This window comes from Aythya marila (assembly GCF_965140915.1).
Source record: "Aythya marila genome assembly, chromosome: Z".
NCBI lineage: Eukaryota > Metazoa > Chordata > Aves > Anseriformes > Anatidae > Aythya > Aythya marila.
The window spans coordinates 69,959,270-69,982,045 of NC_139080.1; the positions used below are offsets into that span (position 1 = coordinate 69,959,270).

Consider the following 22,776-nt stretch of genomic DNA (forward strand, 5'->3'; position numbering starts at 1 on the left):
GTGCCAGCTGCTAGGAGGAAAATTAACTATCGTAGCTGACACCAGGACATATACCCATCTTCATTCTGCTCTGTGAAACTTATTTCTAGACTCTCCTACCATCAGCGAATAATAGACATTGTTCCTGCAAGCTTTTCTGTCCTCAGTCCTGCAAATCCAGTGTGCATTTACAAATATGGAGATGAAAGCAATAGTAAGTATTACGTGGTAGGTTACTTGAGTGGTCGAATTCAAGTGTTTCAGAGCAAGGGAGCACACTAGATTGAGCGTATCGGTTGCCTTCATAAAGAAAAGTGCAGGTGAAACAAATACAAGTGATTTTTTTTATGGGCACATATGTTCCATATGAGCAATTAATACAAAGTCTGGATCTCTGTATTACTGTCTTTTAATTTTGTAAACGAAAAGAAAATCCAGATACATTAAGTTATTTTTGCTGAGGTGGTTGTGGTATTGTACAGTATTGCATTGTTTGTCAGAGGACTAAAGTTGGAAAATTCATCTATTTTCCCTGTTCAGGCACAATCCTATGCAAAAGTAAGCACATGAAATGATAATATGGGCTTTTTTTTTTTTTTTAACCTTCATAAAACAGTAGAGCATTCTACCAGTAAACTGGGTTTAATGAAACAGCAAATAATGTGGAGATTGACGTAGAGACTTTTTACAACCAATAATAAAAAAATTAATAGACAATCCTAAACATAAAGGTTTCGCCACCAAAGATGAAGTGAGGAAAAACAAGGCAATATTGTATCTTTAGGAAACTGGGGGAGGATGAAATACAACCTCAGAAAGGGAGAGTGATATGTTGACCTCAGCTCTAAAGATTGTACCGAATGTTTTGAATTTAACATGAAGACTAGGAAATCTGCTGAGCAGTGTTATGGAATAGTGGTGTGGACAATGTCAAAAACTGCTAGTTTTAAGTGTATCTGGGAATTGTACTTGCTTCTCTGAGAGGCAAACTGATGATAAAAAGTACTCAATTGTCTACTGATTTTTTTGACCTCTTTGTTTAGGGTCTCTTCCTGGATATACTGTGGCACTCTGTTTAACAATTGCAATTAAAAACAAGGCCAGTAATGATGAAATCTTCAGCATTTTAAAAGATGTGCCTAATCCAAACCAGGATGATGATGATGGTAAGATATCTGTTAGGCTTTGCAAGGCTCTAAATACTTCCGTATGCACTGATTTACACTCCTCTGGAGCTATGTGTGTGCTGGTTAACTGAACTGTTTGTTTCTTCCTTCCTACATTTGGCTTTTAATGTATTAGTAAATAAAAGTCATGCACCATTGTTAAGGTTTGTTGTAAACATGTTACATGCAGAAGCAAACCTCTTTTTCTTAACAGCGGTAACCCAGTGCTCGAGATGGCTTTTCCTGGAATTGTCGTCAGAGGCATCATGAAGGAATTTAACATTTCCCTTGCCTTCATAGTACAGTTCATGCTGTTTGCCTTACCCTGGCAATTCAGTGCTTTTGCCCTTGTCTAAAAGCTCCCCTCCTCTCAGTGCAGTCTTATGGCAGACAAGACAGCCGCATGCTGGTGTTAATCTTGCACAGAAGGTGGTTCTCTTCCTCCTACAATAGAAACTCACAATGGGACTCCATGCAAGTTCTGCTGAGCTTTGCAGCCTCAGGCAGTATTGATTGCTAAAGCCCATGCATTTTAGGGGGCAAGAATGAGTACGAGATAGAGAATCTGTCTTCTGAGAAGTGATCTGTGCAATGGGGACGGTTTCATAGTATATAGTATATTTCCATAGTAACAGCAATTGCTCTACCGTGCAAGCAGAGAGCACCAGTAATAAGTTTCTTGTCCTGAGATCCTCTGTCGTGTCTCCTGATGTGGTTTAGGCGTCACCCAGTAATCAGTGTTGCCTGTCCCACTTGTCTTCATCTGTAGATCTATAGGAAGGATTTAGCACCTTTCACCTCTAGTACCCATGTTTGCTAGCACACTTGTTTGACCTTCTCCCATATTAGAAATAGCCATCCTTTCCTAATCATCCTTAGCTTCACCTGTGCTCACCCCCTGTCCTTTCCTAATGGTCTACCAGGCCTTCAGCTTGATGCAAACCTCCTTGGCTCTCCTTCTCTGCTGCTGTTATGTTACATGCTTGTAGTGGGGCTGTGTCTCTGATACCTTCTTCAGTGGCCTGGAATTCACCCCGTGTGTTTTCCCCGTGACAAAACGGGGGTGTGAATATCTGCAATACATACTTGGTAAAATAAGTACTTGGAAAATCTTTACCAGCTCCCTGCTCAGCCTTGCACGCCCCTCTTGCCATTTTATTTTTTTTTTTTTTTTGTGAAATGAGTTAAAACCGTAAGTTACTGTTCCAGTTTTATGTGTAGTTTACGTGCTCTGCTTGAGGTACTTACGGTTTGAACTTCAAATAACTTGCAGATGAAGGATTTACCTTCAACCCTCTGAAAATAGAAGTCTTTGTTCAGACCCTGCTCCATCTAGCTGCAAAGTCTTTCAGCCACTCTTTCAGTGCCCTGGCGAAGTAAGTGTAATACGTATGTTCTTTTGGGGCTAACAGAACTGTTTAATTCTGACAATGAAATGACTGACAAGAAAGCTGATCTCCAGGCTTCAGCCATATTCTCAGTGCTTCACAATGCAGTAGGATTTGGAGAACTAGTGATGCTGCTTACTGAAGGAATGGTAGTGTAAATGCTAGCTCACATATGTGAATGGAGTTAACAAAGGTATATATCCCGTTGATTGAGCTGTGTGACGTATGTCACAGCGATGTGATGCACATCAGATGAGTGAGACAGGTCTGGAACCTAAATCCATTTTAGGATTACTCATTTGCTGCGCATATGAGGAAAAAGGGATGTCGCCTTATGTTTGAATGACTGGGTAACAGTCATCACGTTATCTTTACTATGAGTATGACTAACAAACAGTAAGGCCTGGAGAAAATGAAAAGAAAATAGGAAATGTAAAAGCAGCTTGCTACAAATGTCTGTATGTAACAAAACAAAATAAGATCAATTCCTGAGTATTTTGGAGAGCACCCCTTAATAAAATTCTTTAAAGAGTTTACTTTACCTTTTTTTTTTTCAGCAAAATGAGATACAATAGCTCATTTTTAGTACTGTGTAATTTTCAGGTGTTATTAAATGGCCATGATCTGGGAAAGGTAGTTAAATACATCTTAATGGATTGGTTCTGTGTTTGCCAGTGAAAATACAAAGAGGTAGTACAAAAACCTGTTCTTGGAAGCTCTGTAAAGGCCGTGTTTACAAGAAGCTGTTGCAGTAACCTGCAATCAGTAGTACAAGAGGCCGGCTGATGTAAATATGCAGAGCCATAATATTTTCCCTGCTGCAGACCAGCAGTGGCAGGCATGAGATCAAAAAGGTCTAAATAGTGCTTTATAGTTACATTACAATAAGCCGATTTGTGAACACTGTGTGGCATTGAGCATAACTATGCTAAAATTGAGGCTTTAGCTGCACTTCTGTCAAAAAGAGGCAGATTGGTTAAGTGTCTAAAGTTATGGAAACACATATCGAGAAGGTCTAAGGCTCAAAAAGGCAAGCAAATTTTGCTTCAGTTGTGTAGCTAAGTACACCAAGCATGAAAGTGCCTCCTGCTTTCTGTGAGAGTATGAGAAATGTAGTCCACTGTCAGGGAGAAAGTTCACCACCGAGATTCAAGCTGCTTTTAGGACTGTAGATTTTTTTTTTTGGCTCAGGCTGATTATATTTTCTGTAGATTAATTGTTCAAGAATTGCTGCAGATAGTCCCAGAATTCTCCTTTTGGGCAGTCTAAACCACCTGCCTCATATCTCGTGCTTTTTTGACCTGATCCCAACCCCTCCACTGACTATTTTGTATCTGTTAAAAGGTTTCATGAAGTCTTTAAAACACTTGCTGAAAGTGATGAGGGAAAACTCCATGTTCTGAGGGTTGTATATGAGGTTTGGAAGAATCACCCACAGGTAAGAGGTTGCAATGTTGTTGTGAGTTTTGACTCACAGGGGTCATATTAAATAAAAAGCAGTACAGTTTGCTTTATATCCTTTAAAAGATTCTTGACTATTGACTTATTTGAAGGAAAGTTCAAATTGTGTTTACTGTTGTTAGTAGTGCCTAAAAAGAAGGTTGGAGGTGAAGTATATACTGTGAAGCCATTTGTTCCTCAGTAAATTACGGGAGAGCAAAGGCTGTCATTCTGACTCAGCTTCATGCTATGTTTTTTGTCAAATAAGAGAGTAACTTTTGCTAAAAACTTGTATCTGCTCAAAAATTGGAAACTGGTGTTGATGTGTGGAATTGAAAAATGTGATGTAGATCTCATAACAAAAGCAGGCAAATTTTTTGGATATGAGAAAACCTGATTTCAGAGCTTTTTTTCACTTGGTAGTGAAAGCCATGCAGTTATTCCACAAAGATCATGTTGGAGTCACTGTTGTGCATGTGCAAAGTGAGTAGAGCTGCAGTCAATAACTGTTCAGAACAGATCAGTCTGACAGTACCATGATTACATTCAATCTCAAGCCAGAGGAAATAACACCCTGGAAGACCTATGAAAAATACCTCACTTGTTTAAGCCGTTCAGTTTCCTCACAGCAGTTGTTTTCTCCCTCAGCTGTCATTCTTCTATAAATAGAAATCGATAAGGAACTCATGCTGAATTTGCCTGCATTAATTATTTCATGTATTCCATACTGATGTGTTTGTGTTACACATAACCGTGTCTGAAAGTGGACCGTATTTCACAGCTGCATAGTCCAGACTTTCCGAAGCAATTCCACTGAGAGCAATGGATAATTCCTGCATCTGCTACTGGACCTGTGGTCTGTTCTCTAGGGCTCCTAAGGGTAAAAACTTAGTGCCTAACAGAGATATAAGATCTTGTCTAGGTATCTTTTAAGTACAGTAAAAAAAAAAAAAATATTTTTTTATATAAAATTTCCTGCGCAAAACACTGACCTTGAAAATGTGATGATTGCAATCTGACCTACTTCTTACTACTGTCCTTTATCTGGATCAGAAGAAATTATGTTACTGCAATCTAATATCCATATCCTCTTCATCCGTTTGTACTGCAGTAGGACCAAACCGAGATGGAGGTTTCAAACCCATACTTAATGGTTACATTAGATTTTTATGAATAAATCAAGATTGCTTTAAAACAAGTTATGAAGGCCTTGATCATGGAGCCTAAATTTCCTCTCCTCCACGTATCGCAGTTCAGTTTTTTTGCTTCTTGTTAAGCACTTTCTTTTCTGTGAGTCCACAACCTCTGGCACACAGACTCTGTACGGAGTCTGTTTTATGCAGCTCACCCTGCTCCTGTATAAATGGGAACATCTTTTGATTTGGTTCAGACTACCAGTAGTATTTCTGAGGCATATAATAGTAATGAGTGATCTCTGTTGCAGATAGTGATTTAGCAGCAGGAATCAGTAGTCCCTGGACCAATTTAGAAAGGTCGTGTTGGTGACTTCATGAAGAGAAACTTCAACACTGAGATGAAATTTTTTCCCCAAATTCTAAGCCTGTGTTTCTTGGAAGATCAGGCTAAGTAATCAGAGATTCGTCTTGGCATTACAGGAAGGCAAATAGAGCACAGGATGCTATCCTGGGACTTGAAAGTTGAGTCCTGAGTCTTCTGTATGATTCATCCAGTTATTTTAATTTTCCTTCCTTAAAAGGAGCTTTGTTACACTTCCTAATGTGACAATGGCTGGTTGTGAGGATAAATACATTGCAGGCTGTGGTTCTCAGATGTTGTGGTATTCAAGCACATGAATAACTAAGATAAGCCTTTTTTTTCTTTTTTTGAACAGCTTCTAACTGCTTTGGTCTGTAGCTCTTCTCTGCAGTTGCCTACTAGATTACTTGCAAAGCTTCTGGAATCATGACACTGCCTGTAGCAGGCAAACACTTCCATTGACTTCAGAGCACCGGCTCTGTCCTAATATAATAATGTTATGTCCTAACAGGAGTAGTTCCTGTAGGGAAGAGGTTATTGTCACATTTGAAAACTGTTGCAGTGCGAGGAGAGTAGGCCAACAGTTGTTCCTTATGGTGATGCAAGAGTTGTATAGGCTGTGGTTTTAGTGCTTTGATGACAACGCTTGGAGTTGTGTCCGTGACGTTTCACTTCCAACTCTGATGCGTGTATTTTTTGCTTGTGTATGGAAATACGTAACTTTATGAAGAGTGATGTGATACTTTCACAAGTAGAATAAAAGGTTGTTCAACAAAATGAGAATACTTGCTTTATGCAGTTGATAAAGATCCTCTAATGTAAGTAGCTTTAGGCTAGACTAACCAGATGTCATCTCTAGACAGCAGTAGCTTTTTTAAGTATTTGAAATTACCCGGTAATACCACTAATATTGAGTTGCATCAAACCACCTCTGAGGCTGGAGTACTTTGCGTAGGCTGAATGTTACCACAAGACCTTTTCTTATTTTGATAGAAATGACTATCTTGTCTTTCACAAAATACAGATGATTGCTGTGCTTGTGGACAAGATGATTCGGACACAAATTGTTGACTGTGCTGCAGTAGCAAACTGGATCTTCTCCTCGGAGCTTGCACATGATTTTACTAGGTAACACGAACTTGTCTTAGGTTGTTGTTATCCTATGAATTACTATTTTAAGTGGCCACTACATCTATGAAAACTGAGTAGTGTAAGCAAATGGTACAATTAACATTGTTCTGTCTACAAAATACCTACTTCAGCATCTTTCTTTCTGAATTGGTGTTGTGCTTTAACCCGGCCGGCAGCTACACACCACACAGCCATTTGCTCACCTTCCCCCTCCCTCTCTGGGATGAGAGAAATGGGAAAATGAAGTGTGTGGGTTGAGATAAAGACAGTTTAGTAGGACAGAAAATAAAGGAAAATAATAACAGTAATGATTATGGTACTAATAACAATAATATGTACGAAACAAGTGAGGCACAGTGCAATTGCTCACCACCTGCTGACCAATGCCCAGCCTAACCTTGGCTAGTCACCCCTATATATTGTTTAGCATGACCCCAGATGGTATGGAATACCCCTTTGGCCAGTTTGGGTCAGCTCTCCTGGGTCTGTCCCCTCCCAGCTCCTGCTGCACCCCTAGCCTGCCCACTGGCAGGACAGAGCCAGCAGCTGAAACGTCCTCAGCTTAGTGTAAGCACTGCTCTGCAACAACCAAAACATCGGTGTGTTGTCAACATGATTCTCATCCTGAATCCAAAACACAGCACCGTGCCAGCTGCTAGGAGGAAAATTAACTCTGTCCTAACTGAAACCAAGACAGTTGGCATTGTGTGTTTGTATGACCAGGCAAGAATGTTGCTAGCATGTCATTTTGCAAGTAGTCTGTAAACATACCAAAGTGGAAGAACCCTGGAAAATGTTCTTAGGCAAAGCTTGTTACTCTGTTGTGCATGTAGGTTTTATATCTGGGAAATCTTACATTCCACAATTCGTAAGATGAATAAGCATGTTCTGAAGATTCATAAGGAACTGGAGGAGACTAAGGCAAGATTGGCCAGACAGCACAAAAGAGTGAGTAATTTGTTTGTAATTTTTAATTATTTTAAGCTAAGTTACACAAACCTGCATGCTGCCAGACTGATGCATAATTGCTTTTGGGGAAGGACAGACTAAATATGCTTATCAGGAAGTATGTAAGCAGACGTGGTCATTTGTAGCACTTAAAACGTTAAAAACTGATTGGGTGTTATCAATCCGCATTTCTGAAGTTTGCAATTACGTTAAGAAATCAGTAAAATCTTTAGGGGAATTCACGTCTATTTACTCTGTCCAAGCTTTCTCTCACAAGTTTCTCTTCCAATATGAGCATCTCTTCCATTTCCCTTCTTATCTGGATTCCAATTACCTTATTAGGTAACACTGAGAACAGTTACAAACTTTTTACATATTTACAGTAAGTTCTGTTAAAGAGTACTCTTGTGGCTTCCATGCAGAAGTGCACGGAAACAGCTATTTGCTATTGAAAAGTTGGCTGTTACTGTTCTTCTGATGGATGCTGCTGGATTCTGACACTGGCACCTGTCATTTCCTTCTTCCAGGTTATTTTTCTGAATGCCTTTTGCATGATGCGAGTTACTGTATGCAACAAACTGATGAACGATCTGCTGTTGTGTTCTCTTGTCCCAAGTAGGACAGTAAGATGGGGTGAGAGCGTGTCTTCTGTGGCAGTTGCTGAGGACAGGACCCTTGGCTGAATGTAATACTAGGCCGTGACAGTATGAAGTCAGTTTATAGACAGGTTGAGAGTCGCAGAGAGTACGAAAGAATTTCCTGGTTAATGCATAGTCTGTGAGTGTGAGTACTTGCGCAAAACCCCTAGCTAGTCCCAAAACCAAGTCAGAATTTGGCATGTGGCACAGAGGCTGCTTGTGGTTTTTGAAGAAACCTGCACAAGTCGTTTGTTTCCAGGAGTACCTGTGAAGATTTCACCAACATCTCACAGTTAGCTTGTGCAAGTTTACCTCTTCGTCTTTTTCTGTTCACTCCAAGCAGCAGCTGTCATAGTTGTTTGCATCCTTAATGTACATTGATCAGCAGTTAATAAATGCCGGTAATTATTGAAGACTTGGATGCAATCATTGATCTTACTGTGAGACAAAGAGCTTCTCTGGCATCTTGAAACGAATACATCAGTGTTTTTGTTTCTGTACTTGTCTAATGCTGCAGCTCTTTATTACTGAATTCTTTAAATGAGTATTGTGCCAGGAAGAAGCATTTGTATGCAACAGTGAGTAGTCCTGCAGGCTGGTGCTCTGCTGCATGACCATTCCTTTTAGAGGAAGGAAACCATCAAATTTTGATGTCCCCAGCATGAAATGGATTGCCTTATTATGGAATGAGTCCAAGCCTTCTCTTAGGGCCCATTGATCTTTCATCATTTTAAGTTCAAGTAACCTCTGTAGATGGGGGGAAAAAGTAAGTTCCTATAGAAAGAATAAAATAAAGTCCTCAGGTTCACATTTGATCTGGAAAGCCTTTTTTTTTTTTTTTTTTTTTTTTTTACACTGACTCAGAGCTATCAGTGTCTTCTGATTGTGAATTTCAGTTGTCATGCAGTAGGTGAGTTAAGATGTCCCCACATTTGTCACAAGTTGCTCATGTTCATTTTACAAATATTTTAAGTTTTTAGCTGTTAATTGTACGGGCACTTTTTACATGGAAACAATGGGGTGTGACGCAATATCTACATCTGAATGTATCCTAATCCATTTGGTTCTCTCCATCCTCCTGTATCCCATTTAGTCTTGTGTAAAACTTTGTTATCTGAGATCACAGTCTGATACCATGTACTTGTGGGCATTTTGTGGGGAGTTTGTTTCCTGTTTGTTTTTCTTTGGGAGTGGGGGTGGTTCGTTTGGTTTGGTTTAGCTTCAGGCAGTGAGAAAATTGCATGTTACTAGTTTGGTTTCCACCCTGTCCCTTTGTAGTCTCGGAGCTGTAGTCTCATTTGGTCATGAATAAGGGGAGGTCCCACTTCAGCACCATGGGCTAATAAAATGGCTGGTTTTCCATGTGCGCTAAGCAGCCAGATTCGTCTGACCTCTAGCACAAAGGCACTTTATTTTTTTGTAGTCCTGAGATTTCACAGCTGTTCGCTGGATGAATTGCCTGTCCTGTAGCAGTGGCCACAATTTAAAACATCTATGCCTTTTTTTTTTTTTAAGCTGTTCATTATCTGGTAATGATAAAGTCAGCAGGCATTATTATCTTCTATTGTTTCTCCAGTATGTGAAAGCTTAGTAAATCTTTAAGCTTTCTCTGGCTGCTCTGATACTTTGATTTTTTTCAAGCCTTTTCCACACCGGTGTCTTTTCTTCCAAGTGGGTCTTCTGTTATTATACTCAAAGTAAATATCCTAAAATATGCAGTTCTTGCCAAGCTAAAACGCAGCCTCAGTTGCTGCTCTTCAGTTTCTCTGTAGACCTTTTCACAGGTAAAACCAGAAGGCATTAACAGTATCCACAGGTAGCCAGGTTGCTAGTTAGTGTGTTGTTGTCACTTACAGCGAGACAGCGATGATGATGACCGAAGCAGTGATCGGGAAGATGGACCTCTAGAAGAGCAGATAGAGCGTTTGCAGGAGAAAGTTGAGTCAGCTCAGAGTGAGCAGAAGAATCTCTTCCTTGTTATATTCCAGGTAATGACGGGGAAGGTCTCATCCCACTTCTAAGGTTAATGAATTTATACGCTTTTGGTGTCACTTGTATCTTAGACATACTGTCGGGATGAGGAAAAGGGAATAGGAAAACGGGCTGATGGGCTTAATGTGGTCTAGAGTCAATCCCAGATCATCCCACAGCAAAGACTGCTGCTGAGCAGAATCTGTTTAGTTTCATGTGCACAGGAGCAGAATTCTGCTATTATATAGTTTCCCGAACAACCAGAAGGTAAGTTGGTTTTGTTTGTGTACTAATTAAGCGTCTGCCAAGCAAAATGATTACTCTCATGTTGCTGCTCAAAGTTTCTGTCCCCAAGATACCCTTAGTTGAAGCTAGGAACCTGCTTTCATTTGATGAGATTAAATAAGTATTATTTTTTTTCCTCTCTTGAAGCGTTTCATTATGTTGTTAACTGAGCACTTAGTGCGCTGTGAAACCGGTGGAATCGATGTATTTACACCTTGGTACAAGAGCTGTATAGAGAGGTTGCAGCAGATCTTCCTACAAGTAAGTTCCACGTCTCGGTTTGGAAGGGTGTGGGCAGGCGCATGCTGGGTTGAAAAGCTTTTGTGGCTGGAGAGCGGAGCACACCGTTAGAGCAGTAGGTGGCAGCATGATATCTCTGCAGGCTACTGCAGGGCTTGGCCATAACTTTCTGGTTCTGGCCGCTTCTTCGCCACATGCTGGTGGAAGCACTGGATCTTGCAAAGTAGATTCTGAGCTGTGACTGTGAAATTAGCTGAGCTCCTTTTGACTGTGCTTATCGTAAGGGCAAAGCTCTGAGCAAACAAGAATACTAAAATAGAAGTCTCTTAAATACATGGATGAAAATACTGCAAAATTCCGTTTACTAAGATGCATAAATATATCAGAAATTTGGACAGGAATTCTTGGCTTTGTATTAAATCAGGTAACAAGCACAGATGAAAGGATGAAGGCCACAGTAATAGAAAAATTGTAGCAGTGTGAGCAGGACGTATATCAAAAGATGGGTGACTGCAAGGGAGTGGCAGCGTAATTCTCCCATGGGCTGAACCCTTCCCTGATCATAGATGTGACTTCAGAGCATGGCAAATAACTTGAGTCTCTGAAGATATTTCCGCAGTTGCCTCTGGACGTGGCATACTGCACGCAATTCAGTGTTCGGGAGTGGAAAGCCACAGGGAGCATGGTGCTTCTTGAAACAGGCTATCAGTGTGTGCTTTCTTTTCTTTCTGCAGTCAGTGGTGGTTCTGCATCGTGCCTTTCTTGTCAGTGGCTAATGTCTCATGGAAATGAGATGCGCTCGGCAATTTGGATGAAAATACTTGACCTGTGATTCTTAAATGTATTGACTTCTCTTCCTGTTCTTATATAAAGATACGTGAAAACAAAACTTTTTTTTTTTTTTATCTGCCAGCATCACCAGATAATCCAGCAGTACATGGTGACCCTGGAGAACCTCCTGTTTACAGCTGAACTGGACCACCACATACTGGCTGTGTTTCAGCAGTTCTGTGCTCTGCAGGCCTGAGGAGTATTCGTGGGCAGAGTGGCAGAGTCTTGTCTGCAGGACTTTAATGAATTAATTTTTTTTTTTTTTATGCGAAACATGGGGATGAAAAACTTTTTGACTAAAACTGGCTTTCATGTGCTCTTACGTAAAACAATACAGTACTCTAACCTACAGCAAACTGTGTAAGCATCATAAGCCTTACTAGATACGATTCATAGGGGATTGACATAAAGTAAAATACAAATTCTTTTAATCTGTCTTTTAATTTGGTTTGACTCTTGACTTCATGCTAGCATTCTTCCCCCCCTCTTTGTTTATATGAAAAGGAAAACCAGGCAAAAACTACTATAGGATTTGTTACCTCTGCCTGGCCCTTAAATCAAAGGAATTGCAAAAATGTGAAACAATTTGTAGTGTTTTGTGAGTGTGAAGGGGAATGCGCTTTCTCAGTGAACAGTGTGGTAAGTTCTCTAGGATGGCACAGGAAAAAGTGTCTTAATTTTGGGCACGTGAAACATTGAGATAAGCTTTCAAAGTAGGATACAGCATACGGATTTATTATCAAGCCAGCTAGATTTTCAGAGTTTGAAAGAACATGGTTGTAATACAATTGAAATATGTTTTTTAAATGTATTGTCTGGTGTCTTATTCCAGTAGCTATAAACAATCAGTAGAGGAACTTCATGTACGTCTTCTGAAAAATGCAATCCTTCTGGCAGTAGGGTCAAAGAACCATGAACTGCTCCTGGCAGTCGTCTCCACTGGTAGTAGGCAGAGACAGTCAGCAACACTCGGAGTGGGAAGGATTTTCTGCTGCTGTACTGCTCACCTCACGGAGGTGTAGGGGCCTCCAGCCCCACAGCGGAGAGGGAAGGGCAGCGTCCAGCTTGTTCCTTAACTCCAGCCTGTAGCTAGCTGGGCTGCACCTGCAGGGATCCCAGAAGCCCTTCTGGTACTGGCTGCAGATAAACCAAGTGCCCTCGCCTCACCTGGCTTAGTGACAACTGCTTCGTGGTGGCTGTATCTGCTGCCCTTCCCTTGCTTCAAAGCGTGGCAACAGCATGCGGCTCCCATGTCTTCAGAAAGCGTTTTAATGCTAAACTGATACCTTATAGGAGAGTTAGACTGGGGAAACACAACCTGAAAATAGAGTAGCCTTAGTTTCGAGTTATGCAAATGATTTACTTATATAAATGCCAAATCAGCAGTCTGTTTTACGGTAAGCAGTGACGAATGGCAAAGACACTGCCTTAGGTGCTCAGGTCTGTACTGTGCAGCGTACTTCCAAGCCGTTTATGGTCTCTTTATTTTGCTGGTGAATGTTTAAAGAATTTTGTACCTAGTGCTACTCAGTTCAAGCTCAAAAGTGATGAATTTTGGGTAATTTTGTTCCTTGTTGAAGTTTTGTTCAATTTTTTTTTCAGTGTTATGCCTAGTAATGCATTTCATCCCAACATTAATGAGTTGACCTCCTAATCAAGTGAGGAGGGTTAAAAAAAAAAAAAAAAATGACATTTTTTACTTTGAGTGTTGATTTAAGCTTGTATGTGGCCTGTAGCAATTGGATATATCTCATAGATTAAATCTGTTACTTCTGCTTTGTCTGCTTCCCCTCTCTGATTTGACTGACCCCTCCCTTCTTTTAGAGTATACTGTTAAGTGTTACGAATTTGCTTTATGCAAGGGTTTTGTCAGTTGTGCACAGACTTCTGCTTCAGACCTTTCTGTTAATGTTCTTGAGTAATCAAATAGCCTTTTTTTGAAGAAACATTTAGCGGTGTAGAGAGTTTAATTGTTTTTTTTTTTTTTTTCCACTGTCTCAGATCAGTGAGGAATTCTGATATTAACCAATGGTGGGGATCTGACTGACTGTGATATGATTTCTGTAAAAGCGATGATGCGGTTAAAACTTGCAAACCTGTAACTTCCTCTCAGCCTTGGCAAATAATGGTGCTCGGGATCCAGTCGCAAACACCTGTGTGCGGACAGCGTAATCCTGTGATTTAAAACCAAATAGCAAAGTCTTTCACAACTGGTTGAACTTCCCGCGTGCGCATGGGCTTTGATTACATCCCTGCAGTCTGTGGCAAGCCTTGCTGTACTCCCGGTCGGTCCGGCGGCACACAGCTGGGTGGACTGGACTGGGAAACCGGTTGGATCTCTGGGAGAAGGGAGGAATGACACGCTCGTACCTAAAAGCGATGCGGGCAGCTAGCTGCAGGAACTTGGAGCTGCCGCAGTACAGGGGTTGGCAGATAGCGTAAAGATGCTGTAGAATTGCGGCGTGCTTGGAAAAAATCCACAATTAAAAGATGAAAATAAATGAAGGTGAAGCAGCTTGCTACAGGGAGTGTTTGTCCGAGCTGTTTTTGGGGGGTGGCGCTGAAGCAACGCGGCCATCAGAGGGTTGTGCTGCGCTAGGTGCAGCCGGGTTCGGACCCGTTTCCCGCGTGGCGTGCGTGCATGCTGCCCGCTGGCACAGGCGCCTTCCCTCTCCTTGCCACCAGACAGCCAGGGGCTGGCAGCGCTCTGTGTTTTGGGGCTGCGCTGCCTCAGCAGCTTCCCCGTGGCCTGCCCCGTGTCAGCGTGGTGGACAAAGGGCAGGGCTGACCGGAGGTGGCTGCCTGGCTGCAGCCATTTCCATGTGCACTCCTCGGCAGCAGGAAGGGCAGCGGAAAGTTGGAAAAGGGAGGAGGGCGCGCTGGGACCGAGCTGTCCCCCTGCGCACGCCGAGAGCAGGCAGGTACGTGCAGTGCAGCCAGCGCGGCAGGGGAACGCTGCTCCCGGCCTCGCTCAGCACAAGGAGAGGGAGGGAGTTGCCAGAATTACTCACACCTCCCTCCAAAATGGAGGTGAGCGCAGGGAGCCATCTTGCGCTCCCTGGGCCAAGCAGGGAACAGCAGCAGAGGAGAGGGCTGCTCGCTGCCACAAGGGTGCTGGCCTCACAGCCCCTCACCGCGGGCTGCTCTCTGTGCTCTTGCTCTCCTTCCCCCCAAAAAAACCACCCTCGCTGCAGGCAGAGGGCTCCAGCTCCCCATGAAGGAGAGGAGGCTGCCTCCTGAAGTGCTGACTGCACCAGCCATGTTAGTTCCCAGTGTGCTTACAGAGGCCAAGGACGAGGACCAGGGTACTGTAGCCCGTGGGGAAAGGCATCTCCCACCTTCACTTACGGGTACCCCGTGCCCTGCTGCCCGTGACGGGTCTTAGTAACTGGAACCCAGCTAGCAGCTGGGGAAGTTTTCCACCTTTAATTTCATCAGAATAGGGTAATGATGCCAACTTACCTTTCACCAGCAAGGTAACCATTTCTTCAACTGTTACAAATGTGCATCTTCCACCCCAAGACCCATCCAGAAAGCCCACCCTTACTGTTCTGTAGTTTCTCACAAAGAAACATTCTTCACCCAAGTTGTTCACGCTTTGGTCATATTTAGTTTATTTGACTTTAATACAAAATACAATTAAAAAGATACTTAAATTAGAAAAAAATTACATCTTCTCATAAGTTAATTCATGGCCACATACAGTACATGTCTTTTTGTATGTATCTTCATCAATGTTTTCTTCTGGTCCATATTCATGCTCGTGGATGCTAGCTGCTCTCTTCCACAAACTGTTCCTCACTGCGCGGCGGAGCTCTGAGGAGAAAGTTAAGAGGATTTTTTTGAGAGGGTGAAGCATTAGTGAATAAAACTCAAGCCACCCACCCACCTTTTGAGGCCTACCCTTGACAACCTGCTTTCTGCCCGTCTGACATAAATTTGTTCTTGCAATACTCGTTTGCAGGAACAAGTTTTGATTTGCCTTGCAGTCAGCTTCGCCTTGTTCACAGGGTTTTAAAGGACAGGAAATACAATGGCAAAATTTCCCAGCAGGTTTTCCACCTGGAATAAGCATGTGTTGCCTCATACGTGCTGCCCTTCAAAGCTATCCAGAAGGGCTGGCTGGAAGGAGGAGGCAAGCATGAAGCACCTCATTGTTTTACATGACTAAGAAGAAGCACTTCTCATTCAGGTCACAGTATTCGTCCTAAATGACTCTGCATTCTCCCAGCTCTACGCCCAGCAGCAAGTTGCCTATCCAGCAGCTGCAGTGAAGTCAGCGCCCCGCGGTCGAGCCTGACATACTACTTTCTGCATGCTGCAAGTGGGTGGCGGGAATACTAAGCAGCAGAGGGTAGTAACATTTCCAGCCAAGTCATTTAGGCTGCAAACGCCGTCATGTTAAGGCCTGTCCTTGCCCTGAACTCCATCATCTCTGCCATGGTCTGCTGCAATCCCTCCTGTTTGCTCAGCCCTCTGTGCTGCCTCCTCCAGACAATGCCAGCGCGGCCAGCCCGAGCCCTTTGGCTCCGAGTGTGAGCCCCGCGCAGGCAGCACCGCGCCAAGCCTCAGCTCTTGCTAGGAAACTGACGCGCAGGCTCTTAAAATGACCGGCGTGTCTGAGCTGAAAGCCTTTTTTTGTAGTTTCACCTACCCGCTGCATACTCTCCTAAATATTAATTTCTTAGGAAAAATACGGATGAAAACCAGTAAAACTCTGAGCTGGAACATTGTGAACAGTGGGAAAAGGCGTTTTCTGCCTTCATTTACAGTTATCCCACTGCACATGTATGATTTTTGAATTATAACCCACTGACAAAAAAAAAAATCTGCTTTCTTCAAGTCAGAAAGAGTAACAGAGACAATCCCAGGCATGCTCTAGGTCATACCAAAGAATTTTTAAAACGCTGTAAAGGACTTTTATACATCATTTCTGTCACTTGCAGCATTTCCACAGGACAAGAGGCTAACTCAGTTTGTAAGAGACCTCAGATCTCTAGTCCCACCCTCTGCTCCGAGGAGTTAGCTAGCCACGAGGTCAGACCGGACTGCTCCAGGCTTACTCACACAGGTCATGCAGAGCCTCCATTTTGTCACACCGAGCGCTAACCACTTTGATCGGATACAGAAATACCCTCACGCGGAATTGGACGTTCCTTTAAGTATAGCGTTATGCAAGTCTGAGCATTTACCTTTAACCTTCTTATCAAACTTCTTCTGTTTTATCTTCTCTCGGCTGTCACGGCGGAGTTCCTTTGCTTCTTGCAATGATTCTTCACTACCCCAGACTTCAAGAGAACGCTTGATTACCTACAGGATGGACACAAATGTGTTTCTTTTTTTCCCCTGAAACGATAAAAATAAACTATTCTAACTCACAGGCACAATTTCCCCCTATACATATGCAAACTAAGTCAAGCCTACCACCAAGAATCCTGTCTCTGCCTCCTATCTCTTCGCCTTTGAACTGCAAATGTGAGCATTCCTTCCACACCGACAGATAGCTTAGGAGATTTGTTTTAGCACCAGCTAGATTAACTTCCTTAAACCAAACCCCGCTCTGAATTTGTGCACATTCAAGCAAAGCAGCAGCATTCCTGAGAAAAGGAGGGAACGGGAAATTACAGCCTTGTAAAATCGACTTGCTGCTCCCGCTCCCAGGGCAGAGCTGCAGACCCGGGGCCGCGAGCCACAAAGGGCCAGAGGCAGCAGCAGCTGCCCAACGCCTTTCAGGTCAGCACTGAAAGGCCATTAACTTTTATGGCCCGTACTTGTGCAAACAGGGGTACCGAGGTCTTGGTCCATAAATGTCTTTAAAAGGCCTTAAAACACGGACATTTTCATGAATTTGGCCCATACCTCGCTACTTCGACCATAAAGAAAATTTACACAAGCCAAACTTAATATACCTGGCTTTATCAAAATGACTCAGCAATCAGGACTGAAGTGATAAATTCTGGTCATCGAAGTCACACAAAGGTTTAAAAAAAAAAAAAAAAAGAGGCTGAAATACTCCAACGGTTTCTATACCTGCAGCTTTAAATAAAGTTTCATGTCACCCCACCGAGGGTTGTGAGGGTTTTTCTTCACAATAAATCTGAGCACCGGCTCCCTCTTGTCTAAGTCACAGTCTTTGAGAAGATACTCTTCTTTGGCTTCTGTCCTTGTTATAAGCTTATGCTTATCTTCAGCATCTCTGGAAGACGTAAAACAATCATGAAAAAGCTACACGTGAAAACTACTTATCAGTTTCTTGAAAACTACTTATCAGTCTCTAAGTCCCCATCCCATCCCCAAGCATTCCTGAAATACCAGCAGCCTTCATCCTCTCAATTTTTAATGTATGCAATTAATTTTGAAGTCGAACACTCTAGCTAAACTCTGATACAGGTTTACTGGAATTATGCTAGAAAACCCTCCAATTTGAGCGAATATAAGCTGTTTCTTTGTTTCTCTGGAAGGGCTTTTTTTTTATTATTATTATTATTTATTTTCTTACACTAGGAACAACTGAAACTTGGGAGATTATGAGTAGCTTTAGGCTATTCACCTAACACAGATGTAACTCAGAGGACAAAAGTACAAGCCTGACACATGGTCAAGAGAAAAAGAATGTGTAATGTGAGACAGGTCAGATCACCTGAGACAGAATATACACACTCCATATGCTGCTAGATCCCAGAAAGAGATTAGCACACAGAACTCGTTTCTAAATGCAATTCAGCAAGCATCGAGAAAGAGTCAAATAAAGACCTTAAAATGCTGCAGTTTCAGCCAGACAGATGAAAAACTGTCTAACCGCAGCGGCACTCACCAATTAATGGAAAAAAAAATTTACAAAATCCTGACTTAAGGACAACTTAAAACTGCTTCATCTGGAACAGTTTGCCAAGCAGGAAGTGCTAGCAAGCGTCATCAAGGAAGCAGTGCTGTAAATACAGCTCTACCAAATCTCAAAGTTCATAGTAAAGGCTATTGCACCACCGACTCCTTCAACATTCGGCTCCGAGAGCCACTAGTCCAAAGGGTAACTAACTGCCTTCCAGTCCCCAGGCCCTCTCCTCCCGTGCCTTTTTCCACCCCCGAAGAGGCAGCACTTTGTCCCTGGAGGCGATGAGCTGCCTGTGGCTTACGCAGGCACTCTGCCACTCCACGTGGTTACCTGGGAAGCTCCCCGAACGCACTCGCAGCCATCTTTTCTCCTCCTCCATCCCCTCTCGCACCCGTCCCCACGCTCAGAGGGGTGGGCTGCCTCACCGCCTGTCCCTGCCCGGCCATCCCGGCGGCCTGCCGAGCGTGCCCCCCGCCCGAAGGCAGAGCAGGGGGGCCGCCTCCCCTCGCACCCCGCAGGGCCCTGCTCTCGGGCTGCCATGTTGCAGGCCCACCTCTGCTAACTTCTGGCTACCCAAAGTTGCTTCACTGCGACAGGGAGTTCTCTCCCAGGACCTGGCCCCGCGCTATAAAGCAGACACCGCGTTATGCAGCCCAGCTCGTTATTTAAACAGTGCCCTCCACCAGGCATGAATTTGCATGCCGCCAGGCTCGCTAGCCACTCCCAGACATTGTTTCTAGAACATTACACAAACCCCTACTTAGGTCCTGCATCCAACACAGGCTCATGAGGTGACGCTGCCATTTTTCACTTTCATAATGGAAAATACAGAGGCCATCAGTCAACTTCCTCTTACTTTTTCAGTAAGTCTAAAGTTACTGAGAAACCTCTCTGCTGACGGCCTTTTAATTAAGGGCTAATTTACCAAATTACAGCTAGCAATCTTTACACAAAATAAAGCTTCCCTCTCCTGATTATCTGTAATACCTGCAATTATCACAAGTTGCCCAATCAAAGTGCTGCATAAGGTAGGAATCCATGAATTCTTTGCCACAGTCTCCACAGATGAGATAGTCAAATTCTAGCACAGGTGCTAATGGAAAGAAATATTTTTTTTTAAAAGGAACTACCACCACGTTGAACACAAACATATGGAATTGGTATCACAAGCAACTTTACTAAAATTTACATTTGGTTTTATACTATTCATTACAAGCTCGTTTAATTCCTCTGTTAAAGTTTACCCGAAAGATACAGTAAAAATTCAGAACCATCATCGTGCAATCCCATCTTTGCTGATAGATTTTTTTTTTTTTTTTTTTACTGGAAGGTTCACTGCATTTAGTATCGGATTTCAACATTCGAGAGCACACATTTGTTTCAACTTAACAATTGCTAAGCGAGAAAGAAAATTCCCCCGCATTTCCCCATGAGGTGCTTTGTATCCCCTCCTACCGCTTCCTCCCTTCCGGCCCTCAAAGCACGTCCTGATATGCAGGAGACATGCGGGCAGGGACGGGAGAAACCAGAGAAGGGGATGGCGGCAGGGGAGCGTGGCTCGAGCAGGAAGCAGTACAGGAGCCGCACTGGCATTACAATCCAACTCAGCCCTGCTCCAGTTTTCTTCCTAGCTCGGCCACACCTGCCTCTCCCAAAAAGAGCTCAACGGAGGCCTGGGGCAGTTGGCAAGGCTCTTGCGCATTCCAGCTGGCAGAAATGGAGGTGGATGGCCAGAGAGCTGCTAGGAGTGGAATGGGGATGGAGCTCCACTACAATCCTCTCCCCAAGCCCTCTCAGCACTGCTCCAAGCCCAGGCTCATCCCAGTGCCGGCCATCACTCCTGGCCGCATCCTCGCCGGGTAGAGATCACCTCCAGCGTCATCGCCATCTGCTTTATGCTCCATGTGACACCCTGAAACACTGATTCACGTACCCGCAGCTAGAAGGAATGCTCGTTTGAACAGTAACATAAAAAAAAAATCCTAGCAGAAAATTAGTGGTTTTATACAGTTTTGTAAGCCGAAGTGCAGCAGCGGTGAAGAGCATTAATAATACCTGAAATAGAAAATTAATTCTTGACATGCAACATCATACATTTTTAATAGTGTTTGCATTTATAGCCGATTGAATCTAGCAAAGCCGACATTTTATCCCAATTCAGTCTCGCTAGCGACAGCGGGGCGGGCGCTTCAGCACTTCGCATAGCCATGCTCTTACATCACGTTTCGTAATTTAAAGCAGTACTCCCGAACATAAAGGCATTTTATTAGGACAATGACGTTATGAATTATACAGCAAGAACGACCCCAGTGCAAAGGCATCCCAGATCTACTTCTTTTTTTAAAAAAAATAAAAATAAAAGAAAAAAAAAAAAGAGAACAGAAAAGCATAAGCCTCTCGAAAGCAGTAAAGGCTGCTAGCCGTTTATGCTCTTAACGAAATCCGGTGGTGATTTCTAACAAAGAGATACACTGCACCAACGGCCCTGCAGTTGATTCAGAGCAGAACAAAGCAAGACAAAGACATTCCCAGAGAAGAAAGTGGATCTATTTTGGGATTCCTACTTCTCCATTTGCTTTTTGGAGAGGGAATATCACGAGGCAATATGTCGAAATCCTCCACCGAACGATCAGCAACTTGGCGTCAACGTTTTATAACGATAAAAGCTGACACTGCAGCAGCGCCCAGATCGCGGCATAAAGGCTAGCGAAAAACCTCGAAATTCCCCCAGACCGACGGAACCGCGCGGATTTAGGCTTAAATAGGTCTTACAAACCCGAAATCCCGAAAGAAATCACGGAAATAGCGTTTACCGGGGGCTGGGAAAAAAGCCGCTAAGCCCAAGGGCACACGCGGCGTCCCACTTCCGCGGCTTAAAATTCTTCCTTTTTCATCGCGTCTCGCTCGCTCGCGAGCCGCCCGAATACCGATGGATGCAGGCGCGCCAGAAACCGCGCTAATCCAGCGAGACGCGTTGGGGGGGAAGAAAAGGAGGAGGGAGGGGAAAGGGGTGGGGGGAAGAGGGTGGGAAATGGAGGGAAAGGGGAAAAAAAAAAATGAGGGAGAAAAAAAAAAAAAAAAAAAAAAAAGCTGCCGAACCCGCCCTGCTCGCTCAGCCCGACCCGGCTCAGTGTCGCCCCCGCGCCTTCCTGCCCGCCCCCGCCAGCTCCACGCACGCGGCGCCGCCTGCTCCTCCCGGCGCCCCGGCCACCTCTTTCCTGCGCCGCTCCCTCCAGCCATTATTACCGGGGGGACGCACGATCCTGGCGGCGGCGCTGCCGCGCTCTTCCTCCTCCTTCTCCTCCTCCTCCTCCTCCTCCAGGAAGAAGCCCCCTCCCGTGTCCACGACCTTGGCGGGGGCCCGCACCCGCACGCCGCCTGCGGAAGACAAACGGGGGAGGGAAGAAGGGAGGAAGGGAAGGGAAGGGAAGGGAGGGAAGGAGGGGACGGAGGGAGGGGAGCGAGGGAGGCGCCGCGTTACGCGCCCGCGCACCGGGGACGGCCCCGCGCCGCCGCCGCTGCCGACAGGGGGCGAGCGCGGGCGCGCGCCCTCCCCCCGCGGCGCGAGGCGGGGGGCCCGCGGCGAGAGCGCGCGCGCGCGCACACAGCGCCCCCCCCCTTTCCCTCCCCTCCCCCACCCCCCCCCCACCCTCACCCCACACGCGTGGTAGCGAAGAGGGGGGGAAGGGAAAAAGGAGAGGGAAGGGAAGAAGGAAAAGGGATGGGGGGGGGGGGGAGGCGCGCGCGCGCGCCGCCGCCCCTCCCCCCCCACCTCACTAACGGCCGCGCGCGCGCTGCCCCCCCCCTCCCCCCCCCCCTCCCCAACCGCCCCCGCCGCCTCGCGCCCAACGGCTGGCGGCCCCCATCCCCCCCCCCCCCCCCTCTCCCCCGTATCCCCTCAGGACCCCCCGCAGCCCCCCGCCTCGCCCCACACGGCACCCCAGTGCCGATCCCCGACCCCCAGCCCCAGCCCCAGCCCCAATCCCGCCCCGTCTCCTCCATCCGACCTGCGGCAGGGTAGGGCCGTGCCGCCAGCCGCGCCTGCCGCAGTGCCAGCGCCCGCTGCCGGTTCCGCTCCATCTTGGCCAGCGCCGCCGCCGACAGGGGCGGCCGCTTCTCCTCCTCCTCCTTCTCCTTCTCCGCTCTCACTGCTGCCGCCTTTACCCCGGCGCCGGCTCCCCCAGCCCCCGCCGCGGCCATGGCGGCCGTGCTGCGGGCGCCGCGCTCCCCCCCGGCTCCGCCAGCGCCGGGCTCGCCCTTCCCCTCGCCCAGCCGCCGCCGCACTGCGCCTGCGCACAGAGGGAGGCAGGGAGGGGGCCGGCGGGGAGGGGAGCCCCCCTCCCGCCTTCTGCGCAGGCGCGCGGCGCGCGGCCCCGCCCACGCGGGCGCCCCCTCCCCCCCCCCTCCCCAGCCCCGTCCCGCCGCCGTGC

General features: G+C 45.3%; 3 protein-coding genes across 3 annotated transcripts in view; 1 reads left to right on the forward strand and 2 right to left on the reverse strand.

Annotated features, from left to right (window-relative positions):
- Positions 1 to 14,031, forward strand: part of NCBP1 (nuclear cap binding protein subunit 1) — a 31,528-nt gene extending 17,497 nt beyond the window's left edge. Inside the window, exons 15-23 of the mRNA XM_082783022.1 lie at positions 90 to 193; positions 1,023 to 1,145; positions 2,419 to 2,521; positions 3,878 to 3,971; positions 6,495 to 6,598; positions 7,435 to 7,549; positions 10,044 to 10,175; positions 10,591 to 10,704; positions 11,597 to 14,031. Coding sequence (XP_082639148.1) covers positions 90 to 193; positions 1,023 to 1,145; positions 2,419 to 2,521; positions 3,878 to 3,971; positions 6,495 to 6,598; positions 7,435 to 7,549; positions 10,044 to 10,175; positions 10,591 to 10,704; positions 11,597 to 11,710 — 1,003 coding nt within the window. The 3' untranslated portion in view covers positions 11,711 to 14,031. The remainder of the gene's footprint in view (positions 1 to 89; positions 194 to 1,022; positions 1,146 to 2,418; positions 2,522 to 3,877; positions 3,972 to 6,494; positions 6,599 to 7,434; positions 7,550 to 10,043; positions 10,176 to 10,590; positions 10,705 to 11,596) is intronic.
- ACO1 (aconitase 1) overlaps positions 1 to 22,776 on the reverse strand; it is a 340,782-nt gene that overhangs the window by 242,043 nt on the left and 75,963 nt on the right. The window lies entirely within an intron of this gene.
- XPA (XPA, DNA damage recognition and repair factor) lies at positions 15,112 to 22,623 on the reverse strand. The gene is made up of 6 exons (XM_082784399.1): positions 22,354 to 22,623; positions 21,593 to 21,724; positions 19,334 to 19,439; positions 17,545 to 17,710; positions 16,707 to 16,824; positions 15,112 to 15,330 (listed from the first exon to the last, which is right to left on the reverse strand). The coding sequence occupies exons 1-6, from the start codon at positions 22,544 to 22,546 to the stop codon at positions 15,182 to 15,184; spliced, it is 864 nt and encodes a 287-aa protein (XP_082640525.1). The 5' UTR covers positions 22,547 to 22,623; the 3' UTR covers positions 15,112 to 15,181.

Bases quoted from the DNA above. Each gene is read 5' to 3' on its own strand.
- XPA (XM_082784399.1), bottom strand. From the start codon at position 22,546: ATGGCCGCGGCGGGGGCTGGGGGAGCCGGCGCCGGGGTAAAGGCGGCA. The intron at 17,711-19,333 runs GTATTACAGATA...TACGTCTTCCAG, and splicing joins GCAACTTGTGATAATTGCAG to AGATGCTGAAGATAAGCATA. The intron at 15,331-16,706 runs GTAAATGCTCAG...CTTTCTCCTCAG, and splicing joins GTTTGATAAGAAGGTTAAAG to AGCTCCGCCGCGCAGTGAGG.